Consider the following 16752-nt stretch of genomic DNA (forward strand, 5'->3'; position numbering starts at 1 on the left):
AGCGAGCGTCGAACCCTAGAAAAACACACTCAATTGATCTTGGATGAAGTTTGTTAGCAGCATACTGTCCCATGAATGGGTAACAAGCACATCCAAAAATGCGTATGTTCGCATAGGTGGGTGTGGTGTGAAATAATAGTTGAAATGGAGACTGCCATTGAAGGACAACAGTAGGAAGCCGATTGATGAGATAGACTGCATGAAGAGCTGCTTCAACCCATAGGGAAAGGGGTAATGTTACAGTAGAAAGCAAGGTGCGTGTCATGTCAGCAATATGTCGGTGTTTGCGCTCAGCTCGCCCATTCTGCTCAGGTGTGTGGGGGCAAGAAAAACGTTGATGAATTCCTTTCCTAGCACACAGATCCGAAAAGGATTTGTTGACATACTCAGTACCACCATCGCTTTGTAATATTTTAGGAGAGGAAGAAAACTGGGTTTCAACAAGAGCAAGAAAATTTTGAAAATGATTGAACACCTCTGATTTATGTCGCATGGGATAAATCCAAGAGTACCTTGAAAAGTCATCAGTGAAGAGAACATAATAACGATAACTAGTAGTAGAAGAGACTGGAGACATCCAAACATCATAATGAATTAAAGCAAAAGGCACAGAAGCTTTAGTCTCATTTGTTGAAAAGGGTGCTCGAGTTGATTTGCTCAAGACACAAGTTTTACATAATTCAGATTGCAACAAGATAGGGGAGGAACCCAAAAGATTGTTATTAGCTAATGTAGACAAGACACGCAAGGATGGATGGCCTAAGCGATGATGCCAGAGGGTAGATGAGACTCTGGAGGTGGTAAGGGCCTGAGGAGAGGTGGTGATGGCCAAGGGAAAAAGGCCATGCTCACAGCGGCCCTGAAATAATGGAGATCCGGAATGTAAGTCATTAATAGAAAAAACCCAAGGATAAAAGGTAAAACTCACAGAGTTATCTTTGGTAAATTTGGCCACAGAGAGAAGGTTTTTGCGCATAGAAGGGATGTGCAGAACATTGGAAAGGTGAAAGGAGCCAGAAGAAGTAGGTAGAGAAATTGAACCTGTGTGCTATATAGGAAGAAACTCACCATTACCAAGCATGACCTGATCAGATCCATCATATGCAGACTTAGGATTAAGGGAACGAGCATCGCCCGTCATGTGGTGAGTAGCGCCAGTATCAGGGTACCAGGTTGTATCAGGAATTTCAGAGAGTTGCATACCAGCAAAGGAATGGCTTAGATCAAACTCTGAAGTGGTGTGACGGCGATAACATGTAACAGCAGAGTGGCCGAGTTTATTACAAATTTGGCATTGAATTTTGGTAGAACCTTGTGTAGGATTGGCTCCCCGAGGAGGAGGACCCAAGATGCTAAGGTCAGGAGAGGGACGAGCATACTTGTATTGATTAGAGTTGGGAAAACCACGTCCACGACCAACACGACCAGAACGAGCACCATGATTTCCACGACCACCACGCGTGCTATGACCCCGTGAAGAAGTAGTAGTAAAAAGAGCAGTAGGCGAAGCAATAGAGGGAGCATTAGCAAGATTAGTTTGAGTTTCAAAAGATAGGAGACGAGCACGGAAATCAGAGAAGAGAGGAAGCGGGGGAAAGTTTAAAAGAGCGGTAACAAGCATGGCATAGTCAGGACCAAGACCGCGTAGAACAGAGGACACAAGATCATCATTGGTAACCGGACAATTGATGGCTGCAAGAGAATCAGCAAGATGCTTGGCATTTTGTAGGTATTCAGATATGGTTTTAGTACCTTTGGAGATAGAAAGAAGTTGAAAGCGATAATGTGTGGCATTGGCTAGAGATTGTTGATTGTAATTTTGTTGAAGGCAATGCCAAATTTCTTGAGAGGAGGAAAGACCAACGACAGTGGAGAGTACAGATTCAGAGAGAGTAGCATTGAGAAGGGAAACAAGTAATTGGTCTATCTGAAACCAAGCCGCGTAGGCTGGATTGGGAATGACAGAGTGGGCATCGTCAGAGGAAAGATGAGGGAGAGGGGGAGACGAGGAACCGTCAATGAAACGCCACAAATTTTGGCTAATGAGAAATGGTTGAACTTGGCTTTTCCAAAGGAGATAATTGGTCTCAGTAAGTTTAATGGAGACAAAGTGAGAGATGTTGGGGATGGTGACGTGAGGAAGAAGAGAGGAGGATAGATTGTCGCCAGTGAGTGAAGTAGAGAGAATAGGAGCAGTCGTCGTTACTTGGGAGGAGGCTGTAGCTTTAGAGAAGTTGTCCATCACGAGGCCGAGAAAAAGACAAGGCAACAAGGAAGAGATGAAGCCTAGGATCAATGGTCGTCTGATACCATGTAAAAATTGCTTTCTTGATTGAATTCTCATGTAGCTATGCATGACAATATATAATACAGGATATTTGAATACAAGGAAACAGATCCTATAATTGGGAATGACCAAATCAAAGGAATGTTCTATAATTGGATTGATTTGCTGAATTTTGATTGATGCCCAAATCTTTTCAATCATTTCCATGAATTGTGGGAAATGATTCATTTGCTTTAACAACCTATATAGCATATCGTCATAATTATGGGAAAACATACAAAATAAGATATATTCCTATAAATTATTCTATACATGTATACTCAAAAAATACAAAATTCTTTGTTGTTTAAATATACCCTGACTGCCATACGACATCTATCATAAACCAACTTAATCAACCCTTGCATAGTTGCATGCACGTATAATATATAAATGGCGCATGTATATACATACGTCATACGTGCATTGCATGCATTGTGAACTCTGATTACTGTTACTTCATGATTAATTTGTAGCATTGAAGTTTAATAAAGTTAAGTTTGTGAATACACACAACACACTGTGTGCTTGGAGGCTCAGGCCGGCGCGGCTTCACGTTTGGTGTGCCATTGAGCCAGTGGGCGGCGCCGACTAGTTTACCATTTGAGTTGGGTTTGGTAATTGGTTGGTATCCTACCATGCATGCATGCATGCATGCCTGCCGGTTTTTCTTTATTTCAAACCATCATCAGAGTATGTGCATGCAAATCAAAATCAAAATCAACTTTTACAACTTAAAACCTTTATCTTGTCTAGCGGTTTTTTTCTTCTTCTTCTTAGCTTAGGCTTTCTTTGCCAAAAAAATAAAATAAAATAAAATAAAATAAAATAAATCAAAATAAACTTTTACAGCTAAAAGCTAGTTTATGTGACAATTCATGATTGTCAAGAAGTTTTGACAATTTTCTCGTGTGAGAACATTCGAATTTATTCTGAATTTATGATTATTGTTAGTAATATATTTATGTGGTGCATTAGCTGTCATATTATTCTAGATATTATCTTAGCTAAATGGGCCCGATTTAATTAATGCTTAGCTTTTGGTTGGTTACCTAGATATCTCAATTATCAATTCTGCGAGTCTTGAAATTGTAACTTTAATACCATGTGATGTTGATGTATTTTTGTGCTAAAAAACTCTAATTTGCTTTTTTTTTTTTTAAAAAAAATATTAAGTTATTGCAATAGTCATTAAAAGAAAAGCACACAAATAGAACATGATTAAAAATAAAAAAAGTAAAAAGAAATTTATTAAACAAAATATGTCATTTAGTGAACATGTTAGACTTCCAACAATATTTGTCCTCCATTGGTTCCATGTAGAACCAAAAAGGAACAGCCAAAGCTTGGAATGTTTATATATATATATATTCCTAGTAGCTTCTGTTGATGTTCTTTTTTATTTATTTTGCAAAATAAACAAATGAAAGATGGAAGTTGTCTCTCTGGCTAGCAATTTCTAACTAAGTGGATGATATGATGCCATCAATTAAGCTTGTCTTATGAACTGAAAGACAACTAAACAAATGCATGATCACCTTCATAATCTAATGCTAATGGAGCAATTAAGTCCATGTCACATCAATGAAATAAAGATTATACACACACACAAAGGAGTATGAGAAATTAAAAGATTTGGATTTCCTTTTGGAGATCATTCCTTAGCTGTCCACAAGAGAGTACTTTGAAGGAGTACTTGCCATCCAGCTATACAATCTCTTGTGGGTTTGCAATGTGGCCAATAACTTATATAATCAATGTTTGTTTCATTGGTTTTTATTAAGTGCTTTTATTAATGGCAGGACAACATGTATCTTTGGATGAGCTTTCAATTAAATTTCCAAGGCCTGTTGGTAAGGGGCTGGAATTAGCACCCCATTGGAGCCTTGCATTTCAGAATGAGACATGAAACCCATCTATTTATTATCATTATTATCATCATCATCATTATCGTTATTATTATATGGTCCCTCAAAACCTATGTGACTTGTTTTATTGTTTATATAATTCATCATCAAATTATATTTTTCATTGGTGTGTCCGCGCAATTCCCATCTTTCAAGTATCTGATTCGCAGTGTTTTTTTGTTCATAAAAAAATTTATTTTAGTGATGATGTCATGAATGATCTTTGCTCACAGATATTTGTATGTTGATCACAGTTATCATTAGAAAAATTATGTTTTTGAGTTTTCTTCTGTGTATGATCACTATCAAAATTTTATTTACTTTTAAAATAAAAATTTATAAAAATATAATAGTAATGGTGCTTAATGAAAGTAAGACAAAGTGAAAAGAGTCTCATCTAGAAGAACATATGATGATACAAGATGGTGTTTTCATGCCTATTAGGTTTGTTACATGACAAGCAGACTAAGATAGGCCAATTAATGGCTATAATCTATGTTCCACCTCACCCTGCTACCCATCTTATACACACCCAATTCAGGCCTAGTACAATGATTTATCAAACTCTTTGTCATGCATGATTCTTCCATCAATCAATCATAAATAAATATATATAGATATATAGATACATTGATATATATTTGTTAGTCAATTTCCATCCATCAATCAATCATACATTCAGAAAATAATCACAAGATAGAATTTATCTTTCTATCAATTGTCAACTTAAATTTAAACTTAAAATATAATTAGTGAACCATTTTTATTTATACATATGACTTGTGAAAGTGGAGTACATGGTGCTTTCCACCTTTTCATGCTTTACAGTTAAGATGTCCCTGTTTTAAACCAAGTGTTTGGGTCCAAGAGTTTGTCTTAATCTAAGATTTTCTTCTTCTTTTTTTTAAATAAATAAACAAATTAGTGGATAATTGGTTTATTATTGATATTATCATTCTGATGATAAACCTCCCTTAGTTGTTTGTTGCCAAAAGTAATTAATTTGTTTTAGATGGATGATTGTTTGAGATGGATTTGATTAGATTTTGTTTAGACTTTCATTCACATCCATGCTCTTGACTTGATAACCAATCTCATGACTAGTTTAGTTTTATAAGTAATTATAATTAATTCTATGATAATTGACTTTCCTTCTCACTTGTACATTTCATCAATCATGTGTAACTATTGTCTACTGTATTGAGGCCAAATATATATATATAATATTTTGTAAACAAGGATTCTCCCAAAAACAACATGACAAATGAGACAAGACAAAAATAAAACACCTTATTCACATGAGTCCATACATTATATATATATATATATATATAGGTTTAATGAAATAGGGAGTGAAAATAAATATCACTTCTACCAATGTTTTAAAATTTTTATTTAATTTAAATTAAAACACTAGAATTTTTTTAAATCATTTTTCAAGTATGTGATGATTGTTTAAATAAATGGGATTTTTTTACAATATTTTGTACCAAAATTGAACTTGTACTACACCATTCATTTCATGGTAATGGGCCAGGACCCGGCCCAGTATCTCCAGCTTCGTTATTTGGGCCTTTATTATGGGCCGAATCCAACTTGGAATGCAAGCTAAGTTCAGATAGAAGGTAAAGAACCATAAACGTAAAAACGGTGAGTTTTGGAAACACGAGATCGAAGACAAGCTGGAGCTAGGGTTTGCCCATCTTCGAAGATCGCCGCCGATGGCGTCCGACGGATTGAGCTCCGGTGCGGCGTCCTCCTCCTCCTCTAGCGCCTCCTCTTCGTCCTCGTCGGCTGGCGATTCCTATATCGGTAGCTTGATTAGCCTCACCTCCAAGTCCGATATCCGCTACGAGGGCATCCTGGCCTCCATCAGCCCCCAGGACTCCACGATCGCTCTCCAAAATGGTTTTTTTCCCCTTCTTTTTCATCTTCATTGTATCTTTGATCTTCATCTTAGGTCTCCCTTCATTGTTGCTTTCCATTTCTTTGTAGGATTTTTTTTTTCTTTTAATCATTAATTTAGGGATGCTTTGAATTTTATTGCTATTGCATTGTTCTTAGTTGGATGATTTATGCTTGCAATGTTGCAGTGAGGTCGTTTGGAACAGAAGGACGAAGGAAGGATGGACCTCAGGTCCCGCCAATTGACAAGGTTTATGAATATATTCTCTTCAGAGGAAGCGATATCAAGGTATGTGGAACGATATGCGCCAAGTTCTCTTTACCTTGGCTAGAAATTTAACTGAAGCTTATGTGATTGAAAACCTCAGTTTTTTTGTTTTGTTTTGTTAAGTTCATTCTCTCATACATTCAATGCCTTTTACTGTTTATTTGGTTTCCATTGTTTGCCAAAGTATCTATTCTCATTATATTGCGAATGCCTTTGAATTTGTTTAATGGTAAGTGTGCATGACTGATGCTAGTGTTCTAGGACATTTTCAATGGGCATACTCTTCCAGCGTAGACAACTGCTACATTAATCCTTGACAAATATATTTTTCTGCCTGAAAGGCTTATGCTTTCCATGTAACTCTATTGGCATTGAATTAGTCAAATATGAAAGTGTCTGTTTGGCCATCTCGCCTGACTTTGAGTGGGTATAGTGCTTTTGATGACTTGTGGAAGTCTAAAAATTTAACTGCCTTAAAATGTCGGGTTAATTTGTTTGGTCTGAAGAATCTGAATACTATCATCTAAAATTAATTACCCTCGTTCTTCTTCCAAGGATTGAAATCATGAGTGAACAATAAGATGTGTGTTCAGAGTTCTTAGTTTCTTCCAGAACTAGCAAAATTAGGCAACTGCTACATAGTTCGCGCGCATTGTGAACCCTAAACTGCATGATTTAGTTTTGGTGGTAGAATTTTAAAAATAAAAACAATGGTTTTATGGATGATTTTAAACAAGGTTATCCTTAAAAACTATCAGATCGAGGTAATAAATTATGGAATGTGCTTCAAAACTCAATCTATAAAAGTGTGCATAACTTGTAGCTCAACATTTGATAAACAAATTTCTTACATAATAGGTTTTGAATTAACATTTGTCAATTTCATGTATTGAAAACTTTTGAATTTAGGTATTAAGTTTGAGGTATGACGGATTAGATGGGGTTAGCTTCTGCTGAGTTGAGGTATTTGGTTACTCGGTTTGTAGGTGGCAACATTTTTTATTTTTTATTTTTTATTTTTTTTATTTTTTTTTTGTGGGGGTAGGGTAGTTGATTGTTACTTTAGTCACTAATGCATAAAATTGTTCTGGTTCCTATGCAACTGTGTTTGACAATTCTCACCACTCGTATTTAGTATTTTGGCCATTTTGCATTCTTTAACACTTACTGTAATCCCTGACATTTTCAATTACTCTTGCCAATTTGTATTTCTGTCAATGCACTTATACATTCTTTATCTAGTTATTTTATATAGAAGCTCATTTTCTATGTGGTAATTCACTTTTAGTTTTCTTTCTCCTCTTGGTTGCTTTAACATTTACTATTCAATCATTTCACTTATCACCTTTTAGTTTCAAATATATTAAATTCCATAATATTTGCCTATTCCAAAACAACACAAATATGATGATCATTGTGTCCAGAAGATTTATAGTGTTCTTACCTCTTCTAGTCACCAATTGTGACATTGTTATACTGATTCTCTTTTGGACCTCAACGCTGGTAAATGTCCTAGTTTGACAAACTGTGGTAATAGCATATTCTATATGGATATTCTTACGGCCGCATACAATGCTTTGTAATTACAAATTATTGTGATACCAAAGAAATTTGAATTACTTTCAATTGGAAAATAAGAAGTGTTATTCAATCAGACTGGCGTCTATAATTCTTTAGTGTTGAGCAAGTGGTTGATTCCATGTCTGTCTGTGTTTTTTGTTTCAAATGCTTTTCATATTAATGTACAGTGGGTAGCATGCATGCACTGTTTCTTTTATCAAATGGCTCCCTGATATGGCTTTAACTTTAGGATCTGCAAGTTAAGTCGTCTCCTGTTCATTCAAAGCCTCAGGCATACAGTGACCCAGCTATAATTCAGGTATTCGCTGTAATAACTGCCTTATGTTTCAGTAGATTTTTTACTTTTTATCAATTTCTGTTAATTTGTCATTGTTGATATGGTTTTCATGCCCTCTTTATTTCTTACGCAGTCACACTATTCTTATGCACCTGCTTCTACTGGTTCAGCTACAGTCGGAGGTAGAACATTTAGTGGTCCAAGTGCTCATTCTGGAAACTCTGCTGGTGGCATGAGTACAATTCCAGATGCATCATCTTTATACAGAACTGCAGCCCATCTCCCTTCACCTACTTCTACAGATATAAATGGTGTTTCTTTGTCTGCTCCTGCATATTGGCAAGAATATGCTGGTGCAACAGGGGCCTTAGGTCATTCCCAACAACAATCTGTTCCTTCTCCAATCTCTTCGGTGCCGCTGCATAATGAGTTGCAGTATGGTAAGGGTCTTGCACCCTCCAGCATGCCTCAGCTTCCACAGCAAGCTCACGGTTTGACCTTTAACTCTAGCACGACTCCTCTGTTGGTACCCGCTAATTCTTCTGACTTGTCATCATCAACCAGCAATGCTTCCTTGTTAACTCACCCCTTGTCTCATTCTTCTTTGTCTTTGCCATCTCATTTGCAACCATTATCTTCATTTGCTTCACCTGATCAAGAGTTAAATATTAATATGAAATCCTATTCCTGGCAGACCATCACCTCTGTTAAACCCTCTCGACCCTTCTCTGCCATATCCATCTTCAATGATGAGCAATACTTCTGGTCCATTGCCATCATTCTCTTCCATTCCAGATGTACTGGTAACTTCTACACCAATGTTGATCCCTGAGCCTAAAAATATGAAGCCTTCACAACCAACTTCATTAAACGCATCCCCCTATTTGCTGTCTCAAGCACCATTGTTGCCGCTACCGCAGTCTACTGAGCAGGTAACTGCTGTGTTCTTATTTTCATAAAATGCCTCCCATCATTTTTGCCAAATCCTTGCCTGTGTGGAGTTCTCTTTTGTTTGATGGGTATTAGGGCTTTGACCATGGGTAGTGTATGGAATGAAAATAGAAATGTAAGACAGAGTCATTGAGTTAGGCATAATTGGGCTAACTCAACTTTCCATTTTTTAAGTGAAATGCAAGTCATTCTAATTATTTTAAGCAGAGGCAGCAAGGGATGGAAAATGACATTAACTTAACATTTTGAACTTTACACCAATTTTTAGCCATTCTTGGTATTATTGATGGTTATAAAGTGCTTACTTGGAGGCTGTTGAAACAAGCCAAGAAATTCTCTTCACTTAAGGTTGTGTGTGTATACAAGCATTTTTACCTCCTTTTATACCCTTTTCTTCTACCTTGTACAAATGCACATTGTTCGTTAGTCAACATATGAACTTGCTGTTCTCGACCTAGAGAGTTATGATCAGCTCTGAGCTTCTTGTGATTTCCTTGAATAATTTCTCCTTATTTGACTTGGAGGCAGTTTCTGTGAAGCTCTTCATTTGACAAAGTACCATGCTTCTGCAATTTCTTTTTAGCATCTTCTTCTTCTACGAAATTGAAGGATGCTTGGAGATGTTTGTGGCGACTAATCTATAGCATTTCATTGACTAAATGCTTTATTTCTAAAATAATATCCCTATTTGTTTTCATTCTCAGCTTCAACATGGTGCTACCCATTTCACTGAGGAATTTGATTTTGATGCCATGAACGAAAAGTTCAAAAAAGACGAAGTTTGGGGGTCGCTTGGAAAAGGTGAAAGGAAGTGGCTCAACTAGAGATGGAACAGTAGATGATCCAACCTGTGGCAATCTGGAGTTTGAAGAGGGTTTTGGCCATCGTCCTCAGTATGACAGCAAAGTAAGTCATGGAATGCCTCATCCTCTCTGTATTTTTTGGTGCTCTTCTGGTGACCCTTATTATGGCTGTTATGATGGGAGGGTGGCCATTGTTTCCTCATTTGTTGAACTGTGCTACCAATGTTAGACAGGTGTGTTTCATGTCTTAGATTGGCCAAGATATTGTGCTTCCTATTACCGTCTTTTCCCTGGATAGAGGATATTAGAAGACTAGAGTAGTATGACTCCTAGGACAAGCTGGTACTATTTTCACGCCCAGAGCATGACTTATGCCCTTTGTGGGTCACTCCATTAATCAATTTTTGGATCCTTGCCTGGTATGGTTTTGCCTTGGCATGGTAAGGAATAGAACCTTTATTATGTTTACAAATCATGAACACTGAGCTTACAGCTTGTTGGATTGTAAGATAGTGTTTTTTTTTTATTATTCTCAAGGGTCTCAGGCCACCTTGTTGATGCTAAACAACTTCTAGGAGTTTGATTGTCACAGCTATTATGGTAACATGGTGGTGGCATTTTGCAGAAACTTTTTTTTTGAATTTAATGGGAAGTATTTGACCTGGAGAGAATCTCATTTAATTATAAATGCTGACAATTGAATTCAATCTGAGTAGTTATTTGGTTTTAAGGGTAATTGACGGTGCTTTGCTTCTTACAGCATGTTTATAACAAGGATGACTTTTTTGACACACTTTCCTGCAATTCACTTAATCGTGGTGCATGGAATGGGCGTGCAAAATACTCTGAGCGCATGAGAGTTGACACAGAGGTTCGGAGATTCTGGTTCTCTATTTGGTTATTGTAGGACACCTGTTGTTTTCCTGGTTGCTGAGACCTTTTTGTTTTTTTGTTTTTTGCAATTGCAGACGTTCGGTAATTTTCAGCAGAGACCACCTATGGATAGTGGGTATGCTGGTGCCCCTCCTGAGGCAAATTTCCGGGGATATTATAACCGAGGAAGAGGTTATGGCTATTATGGTGGAAGAGGTGACGGGTATTATGGTGGAAGAGGTCGTGGTGTTTACCGACCCATGTAATATTTCTCTTTTTGAGACACTGACCAGAGGTATGTCTTCTTGAGGACAATAGCTTTTTGTTGGGCCCTGAGATGTAAATGTTGCTGCCTGGTATATTATTCTTCAGGTGCAAAATGATCCGTGTGATCACGAGAGCCAGTTCTTACCCTAAACATATACATGAATACTGTATTTTAGGAACGGTGTTCATTAGTGTGTTCATTAGTGTTTAACTTGCGCACTCTTGTAAAACCCACGAGAATTTTTATCCACATATGTTTAAAAGCTTTTCTAATGTTTCATCGCTCTTACTTATAATAGTGTACAATCGAGGCATACAACTATAAGCTGTACTTAAATTTGTCCTACAAACCTTCCCTTCTTCTTCTTCATTTCACCTTTCTCCTGAGCACCTCCGCCACAGACAGAGCAGTACAGTAAGCAATGGCCTGAACAGTAACCATGGGATTCACACCAAGCGCCGTTGGGAAGACACTGGTATCAGCCACATACAGTCCCTGAACTTCCCAAGTCTCTCCCTTTGGGTCCACCGCTGAAGTCTCCGGCCTCACACCCATCCTACAACTTCCCATTTGGTGCGCCGAGCACACTGGCGTCCTCAGACCCGTCACCCTTTTCCTTCCCATCCTCCTCACAAACCTCTCAAACTCATGAGAGCTTGCCGTCCTCAAATCCAGCTTCTCTCCCTCTTTATGGACCGTCCCTATTTCCGTCGCCCCGGCCGCTGCTATTATCCTCATCATCTTCTCCACCCCTTTCTTCAAATTCCTCTCATCATGACCCATCCATCCTATACCTGATGGATCCTGACTCATCCACCTCTCCTTCCCCTCTATCCCTCGCCAACGTAAACAGATGTGCTGTCCTTGCAAACCTGGTCATCCTCCATTTGAAGTCCTCCCCTGACAGCCACGGCGTCACCACCGAGAACAACCCCGGGTGCAAAGACGGTGTCTGTATGATCGCCCCGTACCCATCCCGCACCACAGTATGCATAGCCGTCATGATCGCCCCTTCATAACTGTTCTTATCCACGTCCCATCTCGCCTCTTTCTCCGGGAAGTACCCCCACCCCATCACCACTGGATGCAAGTGCAAGTGCTTCCCTATATTCTTGTTCCTCAACCCACTCTTCTTCAGCAACACCGGAGTGTTCAATGCCCCACACGCCACCACCGTCACCTTGGCCTCCACCATACACTTCTCCTTCTCCCCTGACCACCCATTCTCGAACTCAAACACCACTCCTGTTGCCACCTTCTTCTCCCTTCCCCTGTTCTCGTAGATCACTCTTATGGCCTTGCTCCCTGGGATTATAACTCCATTCCCAGATTCAACCATGTCCACCAGCCATGTCTCTAACGTCCCCTTTTTCCTACCATCCTTGCAACCAAAACAGCACCACCCACAGTGGTGATCGGAAGGTGCGTTTCTCGGTATATTCTTTACTGGATATCCGAGTTCCTTGCACCCTCGTCGGAGTACGGCATTGTTTAGGCTCTCTTCCTCTACGTCCGGGTGCACTCCCATGCGCTTACACACCACATCCAGGGCGTGCTCGTAGGCCTCACTGCCGAACAGCTCAAGCCCAAGCTTCTCCCGCCACTCACCCATCACTTTATCCGGAGTTCGGATTGACGCCGACCAGTTGATGGCTGAACCACCTCCTACGGTGGAACCGGCGAGGATTGTGACCCCCATGTCGGCCGTAGCGAGGAGGCCATTCCTCTCATACATCTGGTCCAGCGAAGGACCTTCTATGAGACTGAGCTTGTTCCTGGCATGATAGTGACCTTTCTCGAGGACAACGACCTTGTAGCCGGCTTGAGCTAGGACACCGGCGACGACTCCTCCGCCGGAGCCGGAGCCGACGACCACGACGTCACAGCGGATGGTTGGGAGTGGGTTGGGCCGGGATGTGATGGAAAGCCTGGCTTGGGCCAAAGCTTTGGAAAGCGTCTCTATTGGGCTGTCTAAGTGGACTAAAGTTCTGTGTAGTGGACCTAGCCCATCAACTTGGGCTTGCTCGCTTTCATTGCTTTGTTTGACCCGGTCAACGTGATCTGGATCGGGCCCACAGTAACCAATCGCCTTCCAAGTAGGATTCTCGTTGTTCTCATCCAGCTGTTACACCATTCAATGATATTTACTATATAATGAAATACACTCCCAAGATCATAAAACAAACAAAATAAATAAACCTGCCAACCTGCATTTCATATATCTATATATAATTACTAGAAAATTTATCATCATCAACTCAAAGTAATATATATATACACAGGAGAATTCATCAATTACGGATGTTCTATACATTCATAGAACATCCGTAGTTAAAGATAAAAATAAAGATAAAAAGAGATATTTGTAAATAGATATATAAATAGTATCATAAATAGTATTTAAAATCATGTCCTTTATGTCCTTATATCCAAAACAGGTAATTGAGTTAGTTTTTATTTTATGTTGAAATAACTATGCATCCCACTTTGTGTTATATAACGGTTTATAATTCTGTTTATTCTAATTTTACAGCTGATAACACTGTTTACAATACTGTTTAATAATATTGTGTAAATTTACTATTGCATTCAATGTTTATAAAGATGAATAATTTACAATTATTAGATTTAGATCCAATAGTTAAAAAATGATTGAATGCTAGACATCCCTAGAATTCAATTCTATATATATATATATATATGTGTGCGCGCGCGCGCAAGACGAATGGAAAATTTTGTGGTGACTTTACTGAGATGATAACCTTTGAAAGTAGGCCAGATTATATATATGTGTCTAAATTACAACGACGACTTTCAATTGACCAGGTTTTAATTAAGTTGAGGGTCCGATATTTAAGTCATTGTCTTTTGCCATGGTGTCGTGTTGCTGCTTTCATAGTTCATGGATTTCAAGTGGGAGTGTTTGTCGGTAATCTGGAAGTCATCTTTCTGTGTATAAGAAATAAATGTCACAGATAAACTTAGCCCTCAAACTTGATTGCATATCTCAAAATTTCATGAGCCTCTTGTCATAAACAATCTCTGATTAATAACAAGCTTGTTTTTCCTATTACTGTCAATAAGATTTTATTTAGACTATTTATTAATGTCTTGTTTTTATTTTTAGTAACTGAAAAAAGTGAATTGACCCTTTGGTTTGCCAGCAAACTCAAACTTCTATCTTAAGTGTCTTTCACGCATTTTCTAGTTGCCAAGATAATCTATATTTATATTTATGTATATATAACTACCAATCTATAATATCATAATTTTTTATTTTATTTTTTTTAAATAAAATGGATAAATCACAAATTTATTAAAATAAGAAGAGTACGGAGAAATACAGCGATCTGAGATAACAAGAAGAACTAAAAATAAAAACGGTATGAAATCCTCACTAGAGATGGGAGAACAACAAACAAAACAATAAAAAAAGTAGAGAGTGACCGTTATGAGTAGAGTTTTGTATCATTATTTTTATTTTATTAATTTAATTATTCAAAAGTCAATAAAATTAAACTTGTAAAATATGAAATCACACGTATCTTGGATTATCATATTCAGCCAATTTTACCATACATAGGCTTATGATCAACAGACTCAAAAAAACAAAAGGTATATAATTTATCCACACGTACGTATCAAAAAACTTTAAGAAAAGAGGAATAATAAGCATAATATAAATTACCTGAGTGAAATGGGCAAGCATCACAATGAACTTCACACCCACAAAGAGCTGCCTTAAGAGATAAATGTAACTGGATGACCAAGACTTCATGATCTCCTCTCTTCTCCTTAATTCCAGTTGGGAAAACTTATGGAAGTAAGGGAACCTACTTGACATGCTCTTATAGCCACAAAGTATCAAAGTCCCATACCAAGTTGACAGCAACCACAGTCCCAACCTCAGCAAACCTAGCATCACATGCTGCAACTTCCCAGATAAATACACTCCAACCTGCTCACATTAAAACAGTCTCCAATCATATACATACAAACATTAATTAAGTACTCATGAACACTTGCATGCAACCATATGGATAGATAGATACTCACTACTTCTGGAGTGCCAAGCATGGAAGCAGAAGTGGAGAAGAAGGTTTGGAGACTGGTACTATAATTTGCAGAGTTGAGCTGAATGGAGGGTAAGAAGGTGTCACTAATGGCAATGAGAGACTCCATCTCTCTAGCAGTAAGTTTGTTTACTGGAGGAGCTTGAGATACTCCATTGCTGAACCTTAAGGCAGCTTCAAGGTCTACTGACATCTCATCTGTTGATAACCTGTTTGGCATCTTAGCAACATCCATAGCTTTGTTTAGAAGGATAGTTAGAAGAGTACACAAAGAAATAGACTATGTTTAGGGTTGTGTACTTAGAAGACTGAAATGGTATGTAAGGCTAGCAATATTGAAGTAGCTGCATGCGCATGTGTCTGTGTATATATAGAAATAGAAATTAATTAAGATAGTGTTTTTTATGGATGGTGTAAATATGAGAGTTTTTGACTGAATGGCAATGAGCAATGAGCAATGAGCAATGAGCAAAGGTTGGTGTGATGACTGCCAGAATATTAATGAGCTCTAACGCTCCATCCAACGCTTTGTCCTTTCTTCTACTCTCTGATCAATTGACTAGTTAGGTTTTGAGAGATTTGAAATCCATCTCTATTATATGGTTTCCTTTTAATTTGTTTGTGTACGCATGGTTCATGCACATGATTAGTTACAATTCATTTTTCCTGAAAAATGTCAAGTAAAAAGAATATATACAACTACAATGCAATAGATAGAACAAGTCGAGGAAGTATTGCTTCTTTGCTTACGTTGAAATAAACAACTAATTACGATAGATGAATCATTATTATTATTATTATTATTATTTTTAACAATGTATTATTATTGTTATTATTATTTGAATAAATGTGAACAAACCACGTATCTTAACTAAACCAAATAATTATTAGTATGTGTATTAATTTTTGTAGTTAGCCATTATTATTTTGTGAAATTAAATTCATTTCATATCCACTCAATCATTTTTTAAATAAAAATAAATTAAATTTATGTGGAGCGGAATTTAGTTTTATTTATAGATATCAATTATTGGTATTTTGTGATTGTCATTGAAACATTTAAATCGTTGATAGGGGAGGGACACCTAAAATTATAAACGTTAGTATTAATATTTTTTGCAATGAATAACTATTAATATTGATTTCATTATCATGTTAGATGATAATTCATGTCACAGAAACTTAATTTGTCCGATATTAAAACTTGAAGTTTATATATAAGAAATTGATGGTAGTTAGGTTTTCTTTTTTTAATAAATTTTGACAAGGGCCGGTAGGCAGGTACAAAGGGGCCGGCGCACTGTCATATCTTCATTTCAAATAAATATAAAACTAAATAAATTGAAAAATCCATCAATCGAAAATTTATTATGGTGTGAAATCATGCACACATACATTTATATATACACACACGTATATATATACATGTGCATATATATATTAAAGAATGCATTAAAGATCAGAGACAAAGCCAACTTGGCAATGAGAAGCAAATCACACCAACCTTTCATTTTGATATT

At 37.5% G+C, this 16752-nt stretch overlaps 2 protein-coding genes across 2 annotated transcripts; one reads left to right on the forward strand and one right to left on the reverse strand.

The window, feature by feature from the left end:
• The first annotated feature begins 5865 nt into the window (after positions 1-5865).
• On the forward strand, positions 5866-11426 carry LOC120258223 (protein decapping 5). The gene is made up of 7 exons (XM_039265585.1): positions 5866-6141; positions 6327-6427; positions 8217-8285; positions 8398-9196; positions 9920-10121; positions 10779-10889; positions 10987-11426. The coding sequence occupies exons 1-4, from the start codon at positions 5955-5957 to the stop codon at positions 9094-9096; spliced, it is 1056 nt and encodes a 351-aa protein (XP_039121519.1). The 5' UTR covers positions 5866-5954; the 3' UTR covers positions 9097-9196; positions 9920-10121; positions 10779-10889; positions 10987-11426.
• On the reverse strand, positions 11413-15561 carry LOC120258222 (long-chain-alcohol oxidase FAO4A-like). Its single transcript, XM_039265584.1, is given in 4 exon segments — positions 11413-11939; positions 11941-13281; positions 14848-15117; positions 15216-15561. Coding segments are annotated over 4 exon segments (2277 nt in total). The 5' UTR covers positions 15468-15561; the 3' UTR covers positions 11413-11525.
• Positions 15562-16752: the final 1191 nt, after the last annotated feature.

This window comes from Dioscorea cayenensis, chromosome 4 (assembly GCF_009730915.1).
Source record: "Dioscorea cayenensis subsp. rotundata cultivar TDr96_F1 chromosome 4, TDr96_F1_v2_PseudoChromosome.rev07_lg8_w22 25.fasta, whole genome shotgun sequence".
Taxonomy (NCBI): Eukaryota; Viridiplantae; Streptophyta; class Magnoliopsida; order Dioscoreales; family Dioscoreaceae; genus Dioscorea; species Dioscorea cayenensis.